The sequence below is a fragment of the Tamandua tetradactyla genome, chromosome 8, assembly GCF_023851605.1.
Source record: "Tamandua tetradactyla isolate mTamTet1 chromosome 8, mTamTet1.pri, whole genome shotgun sequence".
Classification (NCBI taxonomy): Eukaryota; Metazoa; Chordata; class Mammalia; order Pilosa; family Myrmecophagidae; genus Tamandua; species Tamandua tetradactyla.
In genome coordinates, this window is record NC_135334.1 from 74,568,031 (window position 1) to 74,591,019 (window position 22,989).

A 22,989-nucleotide genomic window follows, 5' to 3' on the forward strand; every position below is an offset into this window, starting at 1 on the left:
GGTAAGGCTAGCACAACATGGTAAATGTAATAGCACTGAAATATGTATCTGATTGTGGTTAGAATGTGGTTAGGTTGTATACATTAGTTGAATAAAACTTAAAAATAAAAAGTCCATAGGAGGGAACAACATAAACAATGATCCCTAAAGTAAACCATGGATTACAGTTAACGGTAAAATTATAGAACAAACATACCACACTAATGCAAAGGGTGGTATATGTATTTTATGCATGACTTTTATATAAACCTACAACTTCTCTAATAAAAATAAAATAAAACAACAACAAAAGTACCAAAAAGGGAACACCAGTTACAACCTGGAGAACAAACCAGTGTGGGAAAACTGAATGCAGGATGTATCACTGTGGTGACCCAAATGTTAAACAAACTGATTATGAAATAAACAGTAATAACAAGAAAATATTGTCAGGAGCTAAACACCACTGAATCTTCCTCCTTCCAAAGCACCTGCTCCCAGCCTTGCCCTGCCTCACACTTTGGGAAGTGGGGGGTCAGTCTCTTGCACTTACTGCTTCACATCCAGGGAGCAACCTCCAGGTACCCCTGACTTTTCTAGGTCCCCTGGAATAATGGGGGGAAAGAAGTCCTTTTATAAGACTAGGCAAGAACTGGTCAATATTTTCTAGTTTCTGCTGAAGAACAGCAAATTATAAAGGCAATGAAGCAAAAAATATACTTATGTTGTATTTAACACATTAATTACACTGATAAACTGGTAAATATCTTTCTCATTTCTGGTGAAGAACAACAAATTATAAGGGCAATGAAGCAAAAATATACCTGTGTAGTATTTAACTTTATTAATTACAATGATAAACTTCTACAGAGTTCTCCCATTTAAAAAAAAATCCCATAGTTATTAGGTCCAATGCTAGAGCTTATTATTTAAGATGTTAATAAAGTACATATAATTACACTATGTTTTTAATATTTTGATAACTATATCATGTAACTATAAAATAAGAAGAGATCTACTGGCATCACCAGCATGACAAGAGGGTCCATGGTATAAAAAGGTGAAAATTATTAATGCAGAGCTTTGGAAGACCTGTTAGGAGCCTGGATCTTATTCTAAGTGAGATAAGAGGTCTCTGGAAGGTTTTGGACAAGAGAATAAAATGCCATAATTTGTATATTAAAAAGATCACTTTGGTTGCAGTGTGGAGAATGAATGGTAGGGAAGCAAGAACAGTAGCAGGGAGAACAATTAGGTGGTTACTGTAGTAGTTCAGGTGAGAGATATTTGTGGCTTCATCAAACTTGCATGATTCCCCATCCTATTCCACACTCCCAAAACCAAAGCACGTTAAAAGATCAGTGAAAGCTCTACGGTCTTTCTGACCTCAACCCCTCAAAACATGCTATTCCCTCTGCCAGGGTACTCTTTCCCTACCACCCCTCCTTTTTCATTCTTAAAGTCAGGGCTTTAATGTCACTTTCAGAAGGCCTTTGGCAAATCCTTCAGGCTGAGTAAGGTACTTCTTGTATGTGCTGCTATAGCACTCCAAGCTTATCCATATCCTAACGCTTATCATTCTACAGTAATTGCGACTTATCTATGTATTTATCTCCTCCAAACTCAACATACATTGTTTACCTTTCTATCCTAAGTTCACCACAGTGCTTACCACATAGTAGGTTCTCATTAACTAAGGTTTTGTAACTGAATTAATCAATGTTGAACTAGAAAAAGGTTTCTTCAGTGACTGTTTCTTCAGGGGACATTGCTCTCAAAAAGTGTAGCAAACACTGAATTATGCCTGTTATGTGCCAGGCACTATGCTAAGAATAGGGACTTTGATGATGATGAGGATAACAGCTAATAATTATTGACCATGTAGTATATCCAAGATATTGTGCTAAACACTTTATGAATATTTTGTTCATAATCTTCATAACATCTCTGTCAGGTATGTACTATAGTGGCCCCAAACCCTTTATGTCAGATGAAAGAGACACAGAGAGGCTAATCAATTTGTTCAAAGCCACACCATTAGTGAGTGTAGGAGTCAGGAATTGAACATAAGAATCTGATTCCAGAGCATGAGTTTGTAGCCTCTATTGACTTCCATTTTAAAATGAAGACCTTCAAAAGGAGCTCACAGGTTAAGTGAGGAAAGATATAATTAAGTAACTACAATATGGACCAACCAGTACTCTAGTAGAAAAAGGTACCAAGTGCTCCTGGGAGAGAAGGAAAAGGAAGGGAGAATAAGAGCAATCTAGATCTAAAAGGATGAGTGTGAGTGTACATGATGAAGAATGGAATGAAACAAGGTTTACTGGAAACCCAGAAGTAATTTAATGTAAGTGGAGCAGGTCAGCAAGGCTAGAATGTGGGGTAAGAGTGGCAGGAGTTAATTCAGGAAATGAAAGGTAGGAGCCTTTAAAAGGGCTCATGAGTTTCGTCTCTGTGCTGTAACCAATGGAAATTTAACTTAATGACTATCGAGACTGACCCAGGACATTTTAATGACGCTAACATTAAACCTTAATATTTGCAAATTTTAAAAATGTCAAAGATATATGAAACAATTATCCTCATCAACTCTCTGTCCTTATTGTAGCTCTCATTCCCGAGATTCTCACTCTAACAAGGGCTGTACAAGAGGAAGAGGCTGTCTATGGACAAACCTAGGTATGTCTAGTACATATACTACTTGGTAACAAACGGAAAAAAAAGTGTTTGAAGTTTGAAGTTTTAGCTGTCAACTGCTTTTTCAATTCAGCTTCACGAAAATGTCACTCCTACAGTTGTCCATGTTATCTCTGTTACAAAGTATTTCCAGTGGCTGCTAAGGCCTTATGAGGCCTCTGAAGCTTAAAGGCTTAGGAAAACCAGGCAATTTCTTAAACTCAGGTACCTGCTGGATATGGTGGAGCATTTCAGTGACCTGAATATAGTCCAAGTAAACAAGCCCAGAGGTATCCCAGTCCTGAATTAGGCTGCTGCGCTCTGGAAGTGCCAGGTCTTCCAAGAACCCCTTCAGGTAGTCATAGTTCTCATTAATGATGGCATCTGAAGAAACAAAATGTTGAGTACTATGTCTGAACAAATGAACAGTTTTCAAAAGTGCACAGAGGACATGGTAGAAATCTAAGACAGGAAGGAAGAGGAAATAAGATTGGGAAAGACTAGAAAATTACAAGGAAATATTCTGAAATTCTCCAAAAGAAATTATAAAACAAAACTGGTTCAGAACCTCAGGTAGATATTTCTGGTGTTGTTGAATGAAATTTCCCTAAATAAAGAGCTTAACATAATTAGTGCACATCAAGAATATTCCTGGCTAATGGTAACTTACTATTATTGCTGTCAACCCCTGCCTCTCTAGCTCCTTATCCTGACCAAGCCTCTTCTGCACAGATAGCTGTCCCAAAGCACCTATCTCAAAACATTCATGTACGCCATGCCTGTTTGGACTTGTATCTCTAAACAGACCCATCTTGGCTGTTTAGAAATTGGAAGAATTTGAAATGATTCCAGGAGACATAAACCCCAGGTGGAAGAACTCACCTGAAGCTAGATGCCGGATGACGAGTTTGTGGCAGCTGTTCCAGTGTCCAGCCTTAAATAAGTAAAGGGCCTCCAGGTGCTTGTCAGATTCCATGTGTGCTCGCACTGCCTTGGCTTCATGAATCCATTCAGCAGGAACACAAAGCTTCTGGGTCAGGAAAGTCTCCTTAGCCCAAGATTCAGGAGTCTCTGACAGCTGGCAGTGCCGGGTGAGCAGCTCTCGAACAGCCTTCTCACGCATACTAAAGAAAGACAGTTGGAATGAATCCCATCCTTATTCAAAGAGAAGACTGCCCCAGACAGATTAGTGTGGCCACTGGGGTGATTTTTCAAACTGCAAGTCTTGGGTCTTGGTGGATTTCTTCAAACTTCACTAAAAAATCAGAAGCCTTTAGACAAGCATTTATTTGTTAAATGAAAGAAAATAAAATAATAGAAAAATAGTCCTCTGCAGTTGAATCCCAACATTCTTCCTTCCCATTCTCCCATATGATTAGTACAACTAAACAAATTAACTTGAAGTGACTTAAGAAACTCTCATGTGATTTTGTAGGTTTGTCCAGTGTGATGCCCCCATAAATCCCAGAGTGATTTGAACAGTGAATAAAGAAATATTTGCAAAGTTCCCTTGGGGGAATGGTGAGAAAGGGGTAAAATTCAACTTCCCCATTTGGAGAATTCCTGATATTCTCACAAGCAGTGGGGGCAACCAAAGTAATAGTCCGAGTCCTCAATCTTAGTGTTTGTTCATATGAAATTTATCCTGGCAAAGGGTAGGCTAAGCCTACTTAAAATTAGGCCTGCAAGTCACCCCAGAGAACGTCTTTGTTGCTCAGATGTGGCCTCTCTCTTTCAGCTGACACCACAAGCAAACTCACTGTCCTCCTCCTCTCTACGTGGGACATGACTCCCAGGGGTATAAACCTTTTTGGCAACTGGGAAAGAAATCCTAGAATGAGCTGGGACTCAGCATCAAGGGACTGAGAAAACCTTGACCAAGAGGGGAAAGAGAGAAATGAGACTAAATAAAGCATCAGTGGCTGAGAGATTTCACACAGAGTGGAAAGGTTATCCTGTAGGTTATTCTTACACGTTATAAAGATATCCCCTTTTTGGTTTAAGGTGTATTAGAGAGGCTAAAGGGAAGTTCCTGAAACTGTAGAGCCGTGTTCTAGTAGCCATGTTTCTTGAAGATGATTGTATAATGATACAGCTTTCAAATGTGACTGTGTGCTTGTGAAAACCCTGTGTCTGATGCTCCTTTTATCCACAGTATGGACAGATGAGTAAAACACATGGATTAAAAACAAATAACAGGGGGAACAAATGTTAAAATAAATTTAGTAGATTAAAAAAAAAAAAAAGAAAGAAACTCATGTACCTGGTGGATATGATGAAGCATTTCATTATCCTAAATACAGCTCAGGCAAACAAGCCCCAGGCCTCTGTTTCCTTTCTCAAAACCAAACAGCCTTCCTAAACCCATTCTTTCTGCTCTCAGTGCACCTTAAAGAAAGCCCTTATTTGTCTGGATCATAGGAGCGGTCCTTTTAGTTTTAGATCAAAATTACTTTCCTCCTGTTGGATTCCTTTCTGAACTCCTACAAGTTTTAATGACTCCCAATATTAACATAACTGATTATTTATTTATTTCTCATCACAGTTGACTTTTATTTTTCTTTTTCATGAAAAATAACATATATACAAAAAGCATAAATTTCGAAGCACAGCACCACAATTAGTTGTAGAACATATTTCAGAGTTTGACATGAGTTATAATTCCACAATTTTAGGTTTTTACTTCTAGCTACTCTAAGATACTATACACTAAAATATCAATTCAGTAAATCATATTTATTTGTTAAATCCTATCTTCTCTGTATAACTCCACCATCACCTTTGATCTTTCCATCCTTCTCTTTAGGGGTGTTTGGGCTATGGCCATTCTAACTTTTTCATGTTGGAAGGGTCTGCCAATAATATGGGGTAAGGAGATGGAACTATCTGATATTTTGGAGAGGCTGGGCCCTCTAAGTTTCAGGATTTATCTGGTCCATGAACCCCTCTGGAGGTTGTAGGTTTCTGTAAAGTTAGTCAAGTGCATGGCACCCTTGTGGGATCTTATATATTGCCTCAGGTGTTCTTTAAGATTGGCTGGAATGGTCCTGGTTGGGGTTTGGCAGGTTATGATAGGTAGGCAGCAATGTCTAACTGAGGCTTGCATAAGAGCAACCTCCAGAGTAGCCTCTCGACTCTATTTGAACTCTCTCAGCCACTTATACTTTATTAGTTACACTTCTTTTTCCCCTTTTGATTAGGATGAAATTGTTGAACCCACAGTGCCAGAGCTGGACTCATCCCTGGGAGTCATCTCCCATGCTGCCAGGGAGACTTTCACCTCTGGAACATAACTGACTTTTTATATTCTTTTTCAGAAAACTGGATTTGCTTTCCTACAGCCAATTCACTCCCATCAGTCATGCTATCAGTCAGTCTTTTAATAAGTGAATACTACGAGTGTGTTTAAATAAAATCAGAAAAATACTCTGGGTTTATTTTGCTTCCTGATAAGGGGGAAGAGGAAAGAAAAATTCCTTAAACAGGAGGCTAGATGCTTTACATTTTTGTTCCGTTAATCCCTCAATCACCTTTGAATTAGGGATAAATATGATTTTGTAGATTAAAAGACTGAGGTTTTGAGTATAATCCTTACTCAAAATCAAAAGTGAATATGTATGTAGTAGGTATAAGCTTTCCCCCAGGTCATAAACAAGCATATAGAGGAAACAGATCCATATTTTAGGCAGGTCCAACACTAAAATCCAACCTCTTTCCATACCATACTGCCTGTGGTAGTTAGAATCAGTTGTCAATTTGGCCAGGTGAAGGCACCTAGTTCTGTGCTGAGGACATGAGCCAATGGTACGTGAACCTCATCTGTTGCTGATTTACATCTGCAGTCGGCTAGGAAGCGTGCCTGCTGCAATGAATGACGTTTGACTTAATTGGCTTGTGCTTAAATGAGAGAGCGCAACAGTAGCACAGCCTAAGCAGCTCGGCATACCTCATCTCAGCACTCGCAGCTCAGCCCAGGCCTTTGGAGATGCAGAAAGGAATCACCCCGGGGAAAGCTGTTGGAACAGAGGCCTGGAGAGAAGGCCAGGAGAGATTACCCTGAGCCTTCCCACGTAAGAAAGAACCTCAGATGAAAGTTAGCTGCCTTTCCTCTGAAGAACTAACAAAATAAAACCCTTTTATTAAAAGCCAGTCCATTTCTGGTGTGTTGCATTCCGGCAGCCAGCAAACTAGAACAGATTTGGTACTGGAGAGTGGGGAGCTGCTGCAGTTCCCAAATACCAGAAATATTGGAATGGGTATTTGGATGGCTAAGGGGAAGATTTTGGAGGAACTGTGAAGAGAATGATGGAGAAGCCCTGGAGTGCTTGAAGAGACTGTTGGTGTAAACGGAACCACTGGCAATCTTGACAAAGGAGAACACAAAAGGAAAAAAATTGGAGTTTGCAGAGTGAGAGCCATGGAAGCTCGGGTCTGAAGCCAAGACACCTCGGCCAGGAGAGTGGATCCATGGAGAGGGTGAGTTTACCCTGAAGGGCAAGGATGAGTCTCCCCTCTCACTGCAGTGGAAGAGTTGTGCAGCCTCAGGCCTTGGAAAAGGTGTAGCATGCTCCTTGGGGACTAGGGAGAGCCTGGTTGCCACCACATGGAGGGGTTGAGCGTGTGCCCTGGAAATGGCAAAGAGCCCAGAGGTGGCACTATTGCCTGGAGAGAATGGAGCCAAGAAGAAGGTGGTCTCCTCAATGTTCCCCGAGGTTGATTTGGAAAGAGGTGGGCCACTGCATAGGCCCTTGGAAAGGGTGGGGCTGCCACTTTCTAAAGCTGAAGGATAAATGACTTTCAGACTTTGAAATCCAATGGTGTTTGTCCTGCAGGTTTTCCTTCCAGTTTCTCCGATTCTGTGACTGTCCTCCTTTGCATACTGGCATCAGATTCACCGGTCCACAGCCAGAAGAGAATTTTTTATACCAGTTTAAGGTGATGCTTGTAATTGCCAAGTTGACAAAGGGTGGACATGTGGTAGTTGGATTCAGTTGTCAACTTGGCCAGGTGAAGGCACCTAGTTCTGTTGCTGTGGTCATGAGCCAATGGTACGTGAACCTCATCTGTTGCTGATTACATCTGCAGTCGGCTAGGAGGCATGCCTACTGCAGTGACTGATGTTTGACTTAATTGGCTAGTGCTTAAATGAGAGAACACAACGCAGCACAGCCTAAGCAGCTCGGCATACCTCATATCAGCACTTGCAGCTCAGCCCAGGCCTTTGGAGATGCAGAAAGGAATCACCCTGAGGAAAGTTGTTGGAACCCGAAGGCCTGGAGAGAAGGCCAGCAGAGATTACCCTGATACCAAGATTTCATTTTGGTAAAAATCCCACGTAAGAAAGAACCTCAGATGAAAGTTAGCTGCCTTTCCTCTGAAGAACTAACAAAATAAAACCCTTTTATTAAAAGCCAATCCGTCTCTGGTGTGTTGCATTCTGGTAGCTAGCAAACTAGAACACTGCCTGTCAGACAGTGCAGCATAGTGATTAAGAACACAAACTCTGAGTATGAACTGGAACCTAACTGCACTTCAATAACTGTGTGACTTTGAACAGAAGTAATTTAATTTCTCTATGCCTTAGTTTGCTCATCTATAGAATAGAGATAATAGTGTCTAATTCAGAGATTAACTATAAGCATTAGTTAATACACGTAGAGTATAAATGTGTGTAAAAGCACTTATAACAAAGTACTGAACAAGTGTTTGATTTCGTTATTGTTATAATGCTACTTTAAAAACAAACCCCCCTCATTCTTAACTTGTTCAAAGATAAGAAATGGAGAAAAGGTGACTCCCTAGTTCTCTTTCAGGCAAAGAACGAAACATTAAGCACTACTATCAAACTTCAGGGGATGAGTAGGCATCAAGGGAATGGTCAGAGAGGGAGAAAGCCTATAAGAGAAAAACCAGAGTTCTTCTTGGTCAACCAACCATTACATTGCTGCTATAGATCCACTGAGGCAGCTTAAAAAGCATTACCCTTGCACAATCCCTCAACACGCCATATTCAGGCAAATGCACTTAGGTTAAGGCTGTTGCTTTACCTGGATATACCCTTCCTTTTCCACTTCATATTTCTTATTTCAATGCTACAAATTCTTGAATCTTATCTCTAGAAAGAATTTCCATGATCAACACATGCCAGAGAGATTTCCCTTCTCAGACTAAGCGAACTTATGATAGTATAGCACTTAATCATAAGCAGTCTAATTCTAAATGGTTCACATGAATAAAGAGACAGTTTGGGCTGAGAGCTGAAACATCTTAAGGTTTATCACAAGGTTGGACCCAGAATACACACTGAATTGAACCCTGAATGACTATGATTCCTTTGGCACTGCCCTAAAGGGCTAAAGGCACACAATGGGTCTTGATGCTTCGTGCTTACCTCGAGTTGGCAATGTGCAGTAGAACAAAGATGGCCCACTCCCATAGTCCCTCACTCTCCAGTTGGCCAGCATAGCTGGCTTGCAGCACACCTTCACACTGTTCTGATAGATGGGTATAGTTAAGAGCCCGTAGCACCTCCCACAAATGCCAGCTTAGGCGGTAGTCCAAGGGGTCAGCTGTTATGCTTCGAGGCTCCAGCAGTTGGTTGAGATCATAGTGTCTGCAGAGGAGAATGTGCCAAGAGTTACTAAATATGTTCCATATTTACTCACTAGTCCACCTGCATCCAATAGCTCAATTTTCTAGCTAAGTCTTAAAAGATAACGAAGGAAGCACAAATCCATGAAAAGACACAGGCCCAGAAAAGACAAGGAGGATTCAGCACTTTACATTCACCTTAGGCAGACTTCCTGAGAGAAGGGATGACATTCAAGAAAATCTCTGTCATATCACTGGCTCATTACAAACTCAGGAAACAGATATCTCAGGGAATAAATCTCAGACTTCACATCTGTCATTTAAAAATGTACAATGTGTGACAAAAGATTACAGAAAAAAAGAAATAATGGTCTATCCTAAGGAAGAGGATAAAACTTCAGAAACCATTAATAAAGAAGACCAATACATGGACATACAGGAGAAAGAGATAACAAAAAAATGACTTCAATATGCTCAAGGAGATGAAGAAAAATACAGAGAACAAACTAAAGAATTAACAATATAAAAATCTCAATGGAGAGAGAGAAATTTTAAAAAGGAGCCAAACAGATCTACTGGAGTTAAAGACCATAATAACTGAAATGAAAAATTCTCATAAGGGTTTCAAGAACAGACTGGAGCTGGCAGAAGAAAGAATCAACAAATTCAAAGACAAGGCAACTGAGATGAGCCAGGTTGAGGAGCAGAAAGAAAAAAGAATTATAAAAAATGAAAATAGCTTGAAAGACTACTGGGACACCATCAAGCTTACCAATATAGTCATTAGGGGGACCGAGAAGGAGAAGAAAGAGGCAGAAGGAATATTCAAAGAAATAATAACAGAAAATTTCCTAAACTTGGCAAAAGGCAGGAATATGCACATCCAAAAAGCCCAGAGAACACTAAAGAGGATAAACTTGAAGAACATGTCCCACCACATTGACCACACTATCAAATGCAAAACACAAGGGGAAAGTTCTGAAAGCGTCAAGAGAAAAGCAATGTGTAAAAGAGTCCCAATTAAATTAAATGTCGATTTCTCATCAGGAATGACTGAGTCAAGAAGGTATCAGGTTGAAACATTTAAAGTGTTGAAAGAAAACAATTGTCAACCAAGAATTTTAAATCTGGTGAGATTTTCTTTCAAAATTGAGGGAGAGATTAAAATATTCCCAGATAAGCAAAAGCTGAGGGAGTTCATCACCACTAAACCAACCCTACTAGCAATGCTAAAGGGAACTCTTCCAACTAAAATGAAAGGATATTAGACGAGGTTCAAAGGCCTCTGGTAAGGTAAACATTTTTATAATTAAATGCCAGTATTACAGTATTGTACTCTACTTGGTATGTAACTCTACTTAGTTCCTATAGGTGCAAAAATGCAAATGCATAAAAAGTAATAAATCTATGGTTCTGGACATTGAATGTGCTAAGATATAATTTGTAACAAGTACAAAAAAACAGTAGGGTATAGAGGGGTATAGGAACAGTGCATGTGTATGTTACTGAAGTCAAGTTGGTATCAAATCAAATATGAGTTATATATTTAAGATATTATTTTTTATTTTACTTTTCTTCTTTTTTTTTAGATACTAAATTTCAACCTCGTGGTAACCAGAAGGAAAATATATGAAAAATTCATCCACATAGAACTGAGAAAGGACTCTATATGGTACAAAAAGTCAAATAAATATAAAAGTTGGCATTAACGTAAGAATTGAGGGACAAAAGTGGCATGAAACTTAAAAACATGTAGAACAAAGTTAAGATGACAACCTATATTATGGGAGAAAATATTTGTAAAACACATATCAATGAGGGTTTAATATCCAGAATACATGAAAAACAACTACAACTAATCAACAAAAAACAACACAAAAAAATTAAAAAAAAATAGGCCAATGACTTGTATAGAGATTTCTCCAAAGATATACAAAGGGACAAAAAACACATGAAAAGATGTGCAACACCATTAGTCCTTAACTAGTTCTTAAGGATATGCAAATCAAACCCAATGAGATAACCATTTCAAACGAACTGGAATGGCTGCTATTAAAAAAAGAAAAGAACAGAAAAATGAAAAGTGTTGGAAAGGATACAGAGAAATAGGAATATACATTCATTGCTGGTTGGAATGTAAAATTGTGGAAAACAGTTTCGTGATTCCTCATAAAGTTATATACAGAATTCCCATATGACCCAACAACTCCACTTCAAGGTAAAAACTCAAAAGAATCACAAGTAGGGACTCAGATAAGTGCACGTCAATGTTCACAGTAGCATCATTCACAACTGCCAAATGATGGAAGCAACCCAGCATCTATCAACAGATTAATGATAAACAAAATGGGGTATATAGATGCAAGGGAATATTATTCAGCTGTGAAAAGGAACAAAATTCTGATACATGCAACAACATAAATGAATCCTGAAGACATACTGACTGTAGTAAGACAGACACTTCTAAAAGGAAAAATATTGTATGACCTCACTGATATGAAATAATTATAATAAGCAAACTCACAGAGTTAGAATCTAGATTATAAGTTACCAGGGTATGGGGCAAGGGTAGGGAATGAGTTAATACTTAAATTGTATAGAATATCCTTCTTTTTGGGTTTATTATAAAGTTTTAGTAATGAATGGTGCTGACGGGAGCAAAATATTGTGAATGTAATTTACAGCACGTAATTATATAGGTGAATGTAGTTAAAAGGAGAAATTTTAGGTTTTATATATATATATATATATATTACTAGAATAAACAAGAAAAAACCAGACTGTACACAGTGAACCCTACTGCAAACAATGGACTATAGGTAATAGTACAATTATAAAAATGTTCTTTCATGAATTATAACAAATGTACTACACTAACAGAAGGTGTTAATAAAGGTTTAGTATATGGGAACTCAGAATTTTATGCATGATTTTGTTGTAAACCTACAACTTCTCTAATTAAAACAAAAGAAAATAAAACAAAAAACTTCCAAAAAAGAAAACTCAGCTGGTGAATGCTACACAGTAAAAGAACACTAAATGAAGAATTAACATCAATACTTCTCAAACTCTTCAAAAACTTGAAGAAGAGGGAATACTGCGTACTTCATTCTATAAGGTCAGCATCATCCTAACACCAAAGCCACATAAAGATATCGCAAGAAAAATATAAACCAATATCCATTATGAATAAAAATGCAAAAATACTCAACAAAAAAACAGACTGAATTCACAGCAAATTAAAAGGATTATACACAACGAACCAAGTGAGATTAACCCAGGAATGCAAGAGTGGTTACAATAAGAGGCTCGATTACTGTAATAAAACATATTACCAAAATGAAGGAAAAAACTTTCATGATGATCTCAATTGACAAGAAAAGGCACTTAACAGAATTCAGCACTCTTTCCTGAAAAACACTGACAGCAATAGGAATAGAAAAGTAACTTTCATAAACATGACAATGGGCACATATATATATTTTATTTTTTATTTGTATTTACATATATATAAAAACAACAGCTGACATCATACTCAAAAGGTGAAAGATTGAAAGCTTTAACCCTGAGATCAGTAATAAGACTAGGATGCCCACTTTTACCACTGCTATTCAACACTGCACTGAAGTTTTAGCCAGAGCAATGAGGTAAGAAAAAGTAACTGGAATTAAAACTGGGAGGGAAGAAGTAAAATTATTATTAGTTGCAGATAACATGAAACTATATGTACATAGAAAATTCTGAAAAATTTACAAGAAAGCTACTAGAGCTAATAAATTCAGCAAAGTGGTGTGCTTCAAGATCAATACACAAAAAATCAGGTGTGTGTCTATATGCCAGCAACGAACAATCAGAAAAAAGGATATTGGTAGCTTGTACAATGTGCCTGTGTGATTGTGAAAACCTTGTGTCTGATGCTCCTTTCATCTAGGACATGGACAGATGAGTAAAAACTATGGATAAAAATAAACAAATAATAGGGGGAACAAAGCTTAAAATAAATTGGGTAGATGAAAATACAAGTGGTCAATGAGAGGGAGGGATAAGGGGTAAGGTATGGATAAGTTCTTATTCTTTATTATTTTTTTTCTGGAGTGATGCAAATGTTCAAAAAAATGATCATGGTGATGAATACACAACTATGTGAGGACATTGTGAGCCACTGATTGTATATCATGTATGTAATGTAAAGAATGTTTGTATGTTGTTTTATCAATAAAAGTATTTAAAAAAAAAAGTAAAAAGCTATCAGTTTAAGTTATACAATCCCAGTTTTTTTTTGCATGGGCAGGGATCAGGAATTGAACCCAGGTCTCCAGCATGACAGGTGAGAACTCTGCCTGCTGAGACACTGTGGCCTGCCCAATAATCCAGTTTTTATCCTCCATCTTTCCTTTTTGTGTCATATATGCTCCTAGCCTTCCTCTTTCAACCATACTCACACTCAACTTCTTTCATTACACTTACAATATTGTGCTACCACCACAAGGTATTATGCTTCCATTTATGAATCTTTACAATAAATCCTATTGAATATTCTGTACTCCTTCAGCATCAAAAGCCCAATTACTAGCCTCTTTCTATCTCCTGTACAGCTTAGCAAAACCTAGAATGGACAAAGTTTTTACATGAGGGAGAACAAAATAATGTCACCACTGCAAGGTGTTAAAAATGGGATGGTAGGCAGTGTGATGGTGGCTCAGTAGCAGAATTCTTGCCTGCCGTGATGGAGACTCGTGTTCAAGTCCCCATGCCTGCCCATGCAAAAAAAAAAAAGAAAAAGGGGATGGAATATGGAAAACAGTAACATTGTAATATTTCTTTCATTTATTATAACAAAGGCAATATACCTAAGCTAAATGCCCATAAGAGGGGGATATAAAGGGTATGGATTGTTTTTTTTTTTTTTTGGAAGAAATGAGAATATTCTCACCGACAGAAGTGGTGAATGTAGAACTTTGAGATTCTACCAAAAGCCATTGATTTTGCACACTAGGATGGACTGAATAGCATAGGATAAAACTTAGGGAAAAAAAAAGGCCATTCCACCATTTTATCCATTCAGCTGCTTCAGGACTATGGGGATCATGGAAAGACCAATGAATGCCATGAGCATGGGCCCACTGTTGCACTTCCTTCCTGTGAAGCAGGTTCTTTGATCAGAAGCAATGCAGTGTGGAATATCTATCAGTGGACAAGGTGTTCTGCAAGCTCATGGATGGTACTTTTAGCAAAAGCATTGCATGCAAGGAAGTCAAATCTGTATCTAGAGTTTTGCTCTTACTCCAGTAAGTTTTGTTAGTAAGAACAAAATGCTACCCTTGAATATACCAAAACTAAATGTCAAAAAGAGGGGGCTACATTTGAAGAATTTCTGATATCATCACAAGCAGTGAGGACAACCAAATCAATAGGCTGAAGACTTCAATCTTGGAGTTCACCCCTATGAAACTTATTCCTGCAAAGGATAGGCTAAACTACTTAAGATTATGCCTAAGAATCGGCCCAGAGAACCTCTTTTGTTGCTCAGATGTGGACTTTCTCTCTAAGGCAACTCAGCAGATGAACTCATTGCCCTCCCTCCTTCTTGTGGGACATGACTCCCAGTGGTATACATCTCCCTGGCCACATGGGACAGAAATCCTGAGATGAGCCAGGAACCAGCATCAAGGGACTGAGAAAGCCGTCTTGACCAAAAGGGGGAAGTGAGAAACGAGACATAATAAAATTTCAGTGGCTGAGAGATTTGAGTCAAGAGGTTATCCTGGAGATTATTTTTATGCATTATACAGACATCTGCTTTTAGTTTATGGTGTCCTGGAGCGAACAGAGGGAACTACCTGAAATTGTTGAGCTGTGTTCCAGTAGTCTTGATTCTCTAAAATGAGTGTATAAAGATATAATGTTTACAATGTGACTGTGTGATTGTAAAAACCTTGTGTCTGATGACCTTTTATCCATGGTATGGACAGATGTGTAAAAAAATATGGATAAAAAACAAATAAATAATAAGAGGAACAAAGGTTAAAATAAATTGCGTAGATTGAAATAAGTGGTCAATGAGAGGGGGGTAAGGGTATGTATGAGTTTTTTTTCTTTATTATTTCTTTTTCTGGAGTGATGCAACTGTTCAAAACAATGATCATGGTGACAAATACACAACTTCATGATGATATTGTGAGCCATTGATTATATACCATGTATAGAATGTTGGTATGTCAAGAATGCTTGTTAAGGTTTTACAATAAAAAAAAAAAAAAAGAACTGAAAAGCAGGGACAAACATTTCTACAATGGTGTCTATGGCAGCATTATTCACAATTTAAAATGCATAGAGGTGGCCTAAGGGTACATCGAATGATGAATGTAAGGGCAAACTGTGGCGTGCAGACATGAAAAAATATTGAGCAGCTCACAGGAAGGAATGAAGTCATGAGGCATGCAATTAAGGTGAATCAATCTTGGGGACATTACGTTGTGTGAAATAAGCCAGAAACAAAAAGACAAGAATTGTATGGTCTCACTAATATAAACTAACTATAATGAATGAACTCTGAGAACTGAATTTGAGAGCACAGCTTATCAGGGTCTTGACAGAAAGTGGACAGAAATTAGGCAACGACTAATTAAGGAATGCGAATATTCAATCAGGCTCATGGTAAAAGTTCCTAGTTACAGCAATCATATCTGTAGTTGTAACTGTTATTTCTAAATTCTGAGAGGCTGTGCTCTTTGTGTATAACCTGGTAGTTCCCTGGAAGTTTGGATATCTGTGTGACACTTGAGACTCAGAGTTAAGAGTTCTGTAGCTCTGAAAGACAGTTTTACTCCATGCAGTAACTTTTAAAGAAGCAGAAAAAGAGATTCAAGTTCAATTAGAGATATGAATGAAATGGACATGGTTAGGAATAAGGTAAAACAGAATACAGGAAAAAGGATGATATTGTTTGTATTTTAAAACTTCAACTACTGTGTGAGAACAATGGAAGAGATGTTTATTTGGTCCAAAATTTAAAATCTGTGTAGCATACTAATTTAACATTAGCTAGTCAGTTTCTTTAAACAACATAATTACACAGAACCTACAAAAGGAAACGAGATCTTATTATTCTGTGTAAGTTAATGTATTCCCTATGTATTGGTTAGAATCTGTGGTGGACCCCAGAAAAGCTATGTCCGTTAATCCTCATTTAATATTTCTGGCGAGGAACTTTTTTTTTTTTTTTACATTTCTTTCCCCTTCAATTGTTGCTTAATATTTTTTTTATTAATTTTTAAATTAAAAAAATATATAACACCAAATAAACACAAACATTCTTAACTTTTGATATTCCGTTCTACATATATAATCAGTAATTCACAATATCATCACATAGTTGCATATTCATCATCATGATCATTTCGTGGAACATTTGCATCTATTCAAAAAAGAAATAAAAAGAAAACAGGAAAAAATTCATTTTACCCCTTTCATTGATCACTAGCATTTCAATCTAAATTTATTTTAACATTTGTTCCCCCTATTCCTTATTTTTATTCCATATATTCTACTCATCTGTTGATAAGGCAAATAAAAGGAGCATCAGACACAAGGGTTCACAATCACACAGTCACACTGTGAAAGCTATATCATTATACAATCATCTTCAAGAAATATGGCTACTGGAACACAGTTCTACATTTTCAGGCAGTTCCCTCCAGCCTCTCCATTACATCTTGACTAACAAGGTAATATCTATTTAATAATGCATAAGAATAACCTCCGGGATAACCTCTCAACTCTGTTTGGAATCTCTCAGCCAGTGACACTTTATTTTGTCTCATTTCACTCTTCCCCCTTTTGGCTGAGAAGGTTTTCTTAATCCCTTGATGCTGAGTCTTAGCTCATTCTAGGGGTTTTCTCAATCCCTTGATGCTGAGTCTCAGCTCATTCTAGGATTTCTGTCCAATGTTGTCTGGCTGGGAACTTTTTGATTGTTCCCATGGAGATGTTACCCATTACTTGTGGGTGGTACCTTTTGATTAGATGATTTGAATGGAGGTGTGTCTCTACCCACTGAAGGTGGGGTTTCTTACTGGAAACCTTTGAAAGAGGAAACATTTTAGAGAGAGTCCTTTTTTAGAGGCACAAGAACATCACAGAACCACAAAGCAGAGTCTATCAGCCAGCAACTTTTGAAGATGAAGAAGAAAATTGTCTCCCTGGGAGCTTCATAAGAAGCCTGGAGTGAAAGCCAGCAGACGCTGCCATGTTCGCAATGTGCCCTTCCAACTGAGAGAGAAAAGCTGAACATCACCGGCCTTCTTGAACCAAGGTATCTTTCTCTGGATGCTTCAGATCAGACATTTCTATAGACTTGTTTTAACTGGGACATTTTCTCAGCCTTAGAACTGTATGTAAACTAGCAACTTATTAAATTTCCCTTTTTAAAAGCCACTCTGTTTCTGGTATATTGCATTCTGGCAGCTAGCAAACTAGCAGATTTTGGTACCAGAGGAATGGGGTGCTGCTGCAGTTTGCAAATACAAAACATGCTGGAATGGCTTTTTAAATGGATAAGGGGAAGATTCTTGTGGAGTTGTGAGGAACTTGACAGAGAAGGCCTAGAATCCTTTGAATACACTGTTGGTAGAAATGTGGACTCTAAAGACAATGCTGGTAAATGAGGCACATGGTATTATAGACTGGAAAGAAGGAGAGCTTTGTTTTATAATGGCAGATAATCTGGCAAAATTGACGAGTGGCTTTGGCTGGAAGGCAGATTTTAAAAGCCGTGAACTTGGATATTTAGCAGAAGAGAGTTCCAAATTAAATGTCGAAAGTGTAACCTGGTTTCTCCTTGCACTTGTAGTGAGATGTGACAGAAGAGATAAGCTGAAAAATGAACTCTTAGGTACAAAGAAACCAGAAATTGATGTTCTGGAAAATTCTAGGCTTCCAAGAAGGAAAACCCCAGAGAAGAGTGCCCCAAGTGAGGATTTAGACAAATGTGGAACCAGCCATCCATTTCAGAGAAAGCCAGGATTGGACATGGAGTTATCCAGGAAAGATTTGTGAAAACTCCTTATTTCTGATGGGCATGATCTAAGGCTACTGCACAAGGGTGCTGGTGGATCCATATAAACGCAACTGCTGTCAGTCTGGACTGAAAGACTCAGGAGAGGGAAAAAGTGAAGGCAGGATGCCTTCATATGCAGAACCATGGAGGCTAAGGTTTGATGTCAGGAGACCTCGGGCTAGGACAGTAGACCCATACAAGCACTTGGAGAGGGAAAAAAGGAATGGGATATATGAAGAAAATTACTGATTCCCATGTCTCAAAGCAAGACACTTAAAATTTGCAGCTGCTTATAACACTGGAAGAACTTGTTATGAAGGAAAAGGTGTAAAATAATCAGATGAGGAAGCTGAAAGACGGCTTTTTGTTGCAGACAATGGAAATTCAAAAGCTAGTGTGAAGGCTCAAAGTATCCTAGTATCATAATCCTTTTGTTGATTATGTTATTCAACAAAAGAGCCAAGAGTTAGAAAAGGCATTCTTTTTTGACATTCAGAAGCACGTAGCAATGAAAATCTGGAGTCCCAATTGCACTTGGTCTCATGTACTTTCAAGGACAAGGCATCCGCCAGGAAAATGACACCGTCTTGCGTTGCTTAAAGGCAGCAGCAGAATGTGGAAATGTCTATGCTCAAGGGATCCCTGTAGAATATTACAATAAAACGAAATTTTTTACAAAGTGTGTTACATTTTCCAAAAGTATTCCTGACTATGATGAGGTTCATGACATCCCCATGATCGCTTGGGTCACAGACTGTCTACTGGAATTCATCATCAGAGGCATGGCCATGGCCTCTTTTTACCATGCATGATGTCTTCAGCTTGGCATGGGTGTCTCAAAGGATGAAGCAAGAGAAAAATACTATTATTCGAAAGTAAGCTTTAGAATAATGTCCCAAATACAAATTTTGGAAATTTGGTTGAGACTTAGCCTCCTAATTACGGTGCAGATATCCTCTGTCCACACAGAGGTTCTCAAACTTGCAAATTATTTGTAGACTATTCTCTCAGATTCTTATTAGCAAAATTAAGCTCAGATGATAAAAGTTCCATTTTTGATGCAAATTATTCTTTTTCATGCTGCTACTATGGGAAGGTTAAGGCCCAGCCCCAAAATCTTAAAGCCAAAATGTTGTATTTTCTTTCACCCCTAGTATGAATCTGTATCTTCATTCTCGTGCCTTAATAAAATGTAACAAAAACAAAAAACAAACAAAAAAGATTTTAGACTTCCAATTCTAGTTCCAGTGGTCTATCCACTCAACTAACTTTAAGTTATATTATGTTTGATAATTTCTACAGACATAGAATCTGTTAGCATTCGAAAGAGGAGTCCCTAAAGGCTAAGGGAGCCCACAAGTGACTATAATGCCTGGCTCTGGCTTACCTATCACTGTAGAGTTTAAGAAGGTGAAAGCACACATCTTGAAGTGGTTTCCTTGACTCCTGCTCCTTCTTCACCACACAGGTTGAACCTTCCAAGTAAGAAGGAAGCGGGCAGCAGGCATATCTTTCACCTTCAGAGGTATTCTGAAAGGAAAAGTTTGATAAAAACAATACATAAGCTGCTAGTCTGATTGACTAGATGCTATCATACATCAGTTACTTAGCAGATTTATCAAGAATGACACAACAGGCCTTGCCCCAGTGAAAATGTAGAGTGAAGCACGTTGAACAGCATCAAGAAAAAGTAGAAACATTTTACTAAAGCTGTAGAGAATGGTTCAAGAACCGATGTAACAGGACCAGTACTGAGTCAAGAAAAGGGCTATGTTTAAAAGTAGTAGGATCTCATGGACCTGCCTGGCTCCTCTACCACTCTCATTAGCTCAGTGAGGGACAGCCTACACTCAGTGTGGAACCTGGTCCCAGTTCTGGAGACAGCAGAGTGACCCCTGTGCACATACTGGGAGCATGTACATCTGGCCCAAAATGTCTGAGGGACCTGTCATCCCAGAACTTGCCCTGTGTGTACAAGGCAATTCAGAGAATTCTCCTACAGAATGCTATGGGAAAAAAGTTAAGTCATGGGCCCTGGGGCAAAGAACTGCTGATTGTAGGACTGTAGGACATATAGTTCAGTGCCTGGGCTGTGAGAAAAGTATTTTCTAGGGAAGAGGGGACATTTATAAGTGTATGAACAGGAAAATTCCCAGGACCACACATACATGCCCAAGATGCAGGTGCAGGAAGGATCAGGGTAGCCTGTAAGCTTTGGTCTGGAGCTATACTCTACACTCATTTTATGGACAGGTGTGAAGAACACTCACACAGGTTGACATGCAAAGACTGGGAAGAGTGTTTTTGTTTTTCTTAGCTCCTGTCATTCAAGTAAACCCCTGTTATAACACCAACTAAAACAAGCGTAAGGAACAGTTACCTAACAGTCTAAATTCCAACGTTAATACATTAAAAATTAACAAATTAACAAATTTACAAATTCTGACTACTAAAAATAGGCCCTCAGTTCAGCTGAACCTTCAGTAAAAGCTGAGGTTGCTGGTTTTTGCCCCTGCACAGAGGGTGCATGATTGACAAAAAAAGAAAGAAAAAATAAGGTGTTTTTGAATCGGACAAGGCAAAATACTTGAAAGGGTCTGGGCTCTGAAGGAAAGGAGGGAGTACATAGGACCTGAAGATACACAGAACAACGTAGCAACTTAAGCTTTTGATTAGTAAACCCAAAGTGGGGAGGGGTGGTCCTATTCATAAAAGGATATTGTTTTCTTTTCTTTTTTTACAGCTGTGTTTCTATGGCTTAACTCTCTTTGGATACAACTGCAAGGCTTCTCAGGCTCCAACCGCCCAAGCCAAAATAGGGATTAGGCTTGTCTGAGAGTTTCTCTGGAGGTTGTGCCTAATCCAGGAAAGTGATGTGGCCCAGTTCAGGTGGAATTCCTCCCTCAAGGAATTCAGACCCCTGGGGCTGGAAACTTGAAGCCATTAAAGCCAGCCTACAATCTCTCCTCTATCTCAAACACACCCTCAGCTAGAAGCGTCTGCTGAAGTTAAAGGTACCACATCACCTTATACTGGTGGGACCCCTAGGTAGACAAGAGCCACATACTAAGCAGGATAGGAAAAACACAGTCTACAGGTTTGTAGGAAAGTCTTTGAACCTGCTGGTCTGTCAGGGAAAACTGACGCAGGTGACTGTTTTCTCCTGACAGGAGGCCAGTTTGGTATGGGAAAATCTGACTGGGGTCTATAATACCTAAGTAGACCCTCCTAAGGGTGAAAAAACAGGCACAATACAGGCAGAGCAAGAAACAAGAAAACAACTGAAAAACTCTGATCTGTTAAACAAAACCTAAGCTAGAGGTCTAGAATAAGCTGAACTGAATGTCAAAGAACAGATAGACAACAAAGCCACCCAGCAAGAAAACCCTAGGTAAAAAAAGCAAAAACAATGTCTAGAAAAAACTAATTAAGGAAATTAAATGCTTAGATGCCAGCAAAAATAAATAATACTAAGAAAATTGAAGATATGGCCCAGTCAAAGGAACAAACCAACAATTCAAATGAGATACAGGAGTTGAAACAATTCAGAATGTTTGAACAGACATGGAAAAACTCATCAAAAATCAAACCAATGAACTAAGAGAGGATATAAAAAAGGCAATGGACAAACAAAAAGAAGAAATCGAAAGTCTGAAAAAACAAATCACAGAACTTACGGGAATGAAAGGCACAGTAGAAGAGATGAAAAAAACAATGGAAACCTACAATGTCAGATTTCAAGAGGCAGAAGATAGGATTAGTGAACTGGAGGATGGAACATCTGAAATCCATCAAACAAAAGAAAATATAGGGGAAAGAATGGGAAAATAAGAGCAGGAACTCAGGGAACTGAGTGACAACATGAAGCACAAGAATATACGTGTTGTGGGTGTCCCAAAAGGAGAAGAGAAGAGAAAAGGAGGGAAAAAAACCAATGGAGGAAATTATCACTGAAAATTTCCCTACTCTTACGAAAGACTTAAAATTATAGATCCAAGAAGTGCACCGTACCCCAAAGAGAATAGATCCAAATAGATGTACTCCAAGACATTTACTGATCAGAATGTCAGATGTCAAAGAGAAAGAGAGAACCTTGAGAGCAGGAAGAGAAAAGCAATCCATCACATACAGGGGAAGCCCAATAAGACTATGCGCAGATTTCTCAGCAGAAACCATGGAAGAGAGAAGACAGGGGGATGATATATTTAAGATACTAAAAGAGAAAAACTGTCAACCAAGAATTCTATATCCAACAAAATTGTCCTTCAAAAATGAGCAAGAAATCAAAACATTTTTACACAAAAAAATCACTGAGAGAATTTCAGACTAAGAGACTCGTTCTGCAAGAAATCCCAAAGTGAGCACTAGAGACAGACAGGAAAAGACAGGAGAGAGCGGTGTGGAGAAGAGTGTAGAAATGAAGACTATCAGAGGTAAAAAGAAGAAAAATTAGATGTGACATATAAAATCCCAAAGGAAAAATGGTAGAAAAAAGTACGGCCCATAGAGTAATAACACTAAATGTTAATGGATTAACTCCCCGATCAAAAGAGAATAGACTGGCAGCATGGATTAAAAAACAGGACCCACCAATATGCTGTCTACAGGAGACACATTTTAGACCCAAGGATAAATACAAGTTAAAAGTGAAAGGCTGGGAAAAGATATTTCATAGAAACAAC

General features: G+C 38.4%; 1 protein-coding gene and 1 pseudogene across 6 annotated transcripts in view; one reads left to right on the forward strand and one right to left on the reverse strand.

Moving 5' to 3' along the window:
• Positions 1 to 22,989, reverse strand: part of NUP98 (nucleoporin 98 and 96 precursor) — a 195,109-nt gene that overhangs the window by 3,862 nt on the left and 168,258 nt on the right. For all 6 annotated transcript variants that reach the window (XM_077113751.1, XM_077113750.1, XM_077113749.1 and 3 more), the window contains exons 28-31: positions 19,695 to 19,837; positions 9,050 to 9,271; positions 3,541 to 3,782; positions 2,888 to 3,042 (exon numbers count right to left, since the gene is read on the reverse strand). In XM_077113751.1, the coding sequence (XP_076969866.1) occupies positions 2,888 to 3,042; positions 3,541 to 3,782; positions 9,050 to 9,271; positions 19,695 to 19,837 (762 nt within the window). The remainder of the gene's footprint in view (positions 1 to 2,887; positions 3,043 to 3,540; positions 3,783 to 9,049; positions 9,272 to 19,694; positions 19,838 to 22,989) is intronic.
• Positions 12,892 to 19,305, forward strand: LOC143643914 (LRP2-binding protein-like; annotated as a pseudogene).